Below are 2098 nucleotides of genomic sequence, written 5' to 3'. Positions count from 1 at the left end.
TCAACACTGGCATCCTCACTGTGTCTGTATGTTAGATTCTAAGCAAGATACCCAGATGGCTGGATTAAGGTTCCACACTCTGGTCTGTTGGTAGAAACTACTCACTCATTTATTCCATTTCCACTTCTTATGATATTATCCAATGTCAACTAAACTATTCTTTTTTTTTTTTTAACGTTTATTTATCTTTGAGAGAGAGAGACAGAGAGCATGAGTGGGGGAGGAACAGAGAAGAGACACAGAATCTCAAGCAGGCTCCAGGCTCCGAGCTGTCAGCACAGAGCCCAATGCAAGGATCAAACTCACGAACTGTGAGATCATGACCTGAGCTGAAGTCAGATGCTTAACTGACTGAGCCACCCAGGCGCCCCTCAACTAAACTATTCTTTACAAGATGGACACATGTCTTAAAAATATTCCTGCAAAGAAGCAGAAGCTAGCAGATAACATTTAAAGGCAAAAATAATCTAGTGAGATCTCAAAAGAAAATCCTCAAAAGTGTTTCAGTTATCCAGAAAACTATTTGAAATACGGATCTGCAGCACCATTATTGAATCACCCCCTACAAGCATATTTTCCCATGTCCATCTGCTCTCACGTAGTGTGTCTGCACTCAAAATGTTTTCTGATAGTGCCAAGTGGACATGCTTGGGGCACGCTGAATCAGGGAGGAAAGCAGTTATGGCTCCCCTCTTTTCTGCCTCCTGCAAAGGCTATGCCCCTTCCTGTTTCTGCTCAGCTCTTCATAGGCTCCCTGCCTCTGTGCCCTCCAGAGCACAATAGTAAGTGGCAGCATCTTCCAGCTGCACATGGGGGATGAGCAGCAGTGAAGAGAATTGCTCATAAGTCATGTTGTAGCGTCCCTGCTGAGAAGACCTGGAACCCCGAACCAGGAGTCTCGGAGCGTGTCCTGGGATGTGAAGGTACCAGAAGAAGGTGTAAGCATTGGATATAGAGTGATTGCAGGAGATTTCCACCACAGCGCCCTCCGGAGAAGCCATGCCAGGAGGCTGAAACACTTGGTCCTTGCTCTCTGCAACTGCAGGAAACAAAGAAGGGCTGTGATTTTTGTGCTGCTATCGGGCTTGCTGATTGCCCCTGTGGCGCAGTGAGTATTAACAAGGCTGGTTTTTCTGTTTTCTTTTTTAAGCGAACCCAAATTGGGGCACCTGGGTGGCTCAGTCGGTTAAGTGTCTGACTCTTGGTTTCAGCTCAGGTCATGATCTCACGGTTTCATGAGTTCAAGCCCCACATCGAGCTCTGCTCTGACAGCATGGAGACTGCTTTGGATTCTCTCCCACCCGCCCCCCCGCCCCACCCCTCCCACATCTGCATCTCTGTCGAATATAAATAAAAACTTAAAAAAAAAAAGTGAGCCCAAATTTAAAACAGTGGCATATGTTTTCCCAAGACCAGCTGGGGAAGGAGCCTACTCACCCTTCCAAGGAGAGCTGAGGAGGAGCCCCAGCCACACTGCCTCCAGAGCACTCTGCAAAACCATGGCCAGAGTGCAGCTGGTCTCACGCCCCAGCTGGAAGTGTGATCCTCGCCAGGAAGCTGATGTAAGGCTGCCTATTTTGCATTTTCTTCTTTGTGTCAATGACATCATCAGCTAGAATCTGCCAAGTGTAGAAGAGTGACTCCAGCTGTAAGGCTACCTAATAGCGACTTGAACGGAGCTCTTTTCTGAGACAGTGGTCTTATAGGGAAGGTATCCTTCTGGAGGTCACCATAGTTGGGCATATTCATTCTAGAACCTTGCTTTCCTTCTCTCAGGGTGTCAGAAGGACTCCCATAGTTGATGAAAGATGGCTTCATCATTCAAATTAAAGTGAAAGGGGTGCTTGGGCAGCTCAGTCAGTTAAGCATCCAAATTTTGATTTCGGCTCAGGTCATGATATCACCATTCATGGATTTGAGCCCTATGTTGGGCTCTGTGCTAAGGGAACAGCGCCTGCTTGGGATTCTCTGTCTCGCTCTGCCCCTCCCCTGCTCATGGGCTCGCTCTCTCTCGCTCGCTCTCTCTCTCAAAATAAATAAACATTTAAAAAACAAAACACAAATTAAAGTCATGTATTCCCACAACAAGTATGCTGAA

General features: G+C 46.9%; 1 gene segment (V, D, J or C); it reads right to left on the bottom strand.

Moving 5' to 3' along the window:
• Window positions 1-743: 743 nt before the first annotated feature.
• On the bottom strand, window positions 744-1519 carry LOC122222599. The segment is given in 2 exon segments: window positions 744-1039; window positions 1438-1519. Coding segments are annotated over 2 exon segments (360 nt in total).
• Window positions 1520-2098: the final 579 nt, after the last annotated feature.

Source organism: Panthera leo, chromosome B3 (assembly GCF_018350215.1).
Source record: "Panthera leo isolate Ple1 chromosome B3, P.leo_Ple1_pat1.1, whole genome shotgun sequence".
In the NCBI taxonomy this organism is placed as follows: domain Eukaryota; kingdom Metazoa; phylum Chordata; class Mammalia; order Carnivora; family Felidae; genus Panthera; species Panthera leo.
The sequence above is the reverse complement of the archived record's forward strand: the minus strand, read 5'-3'. Positions and strand labels throughout refer to the sequence as shown.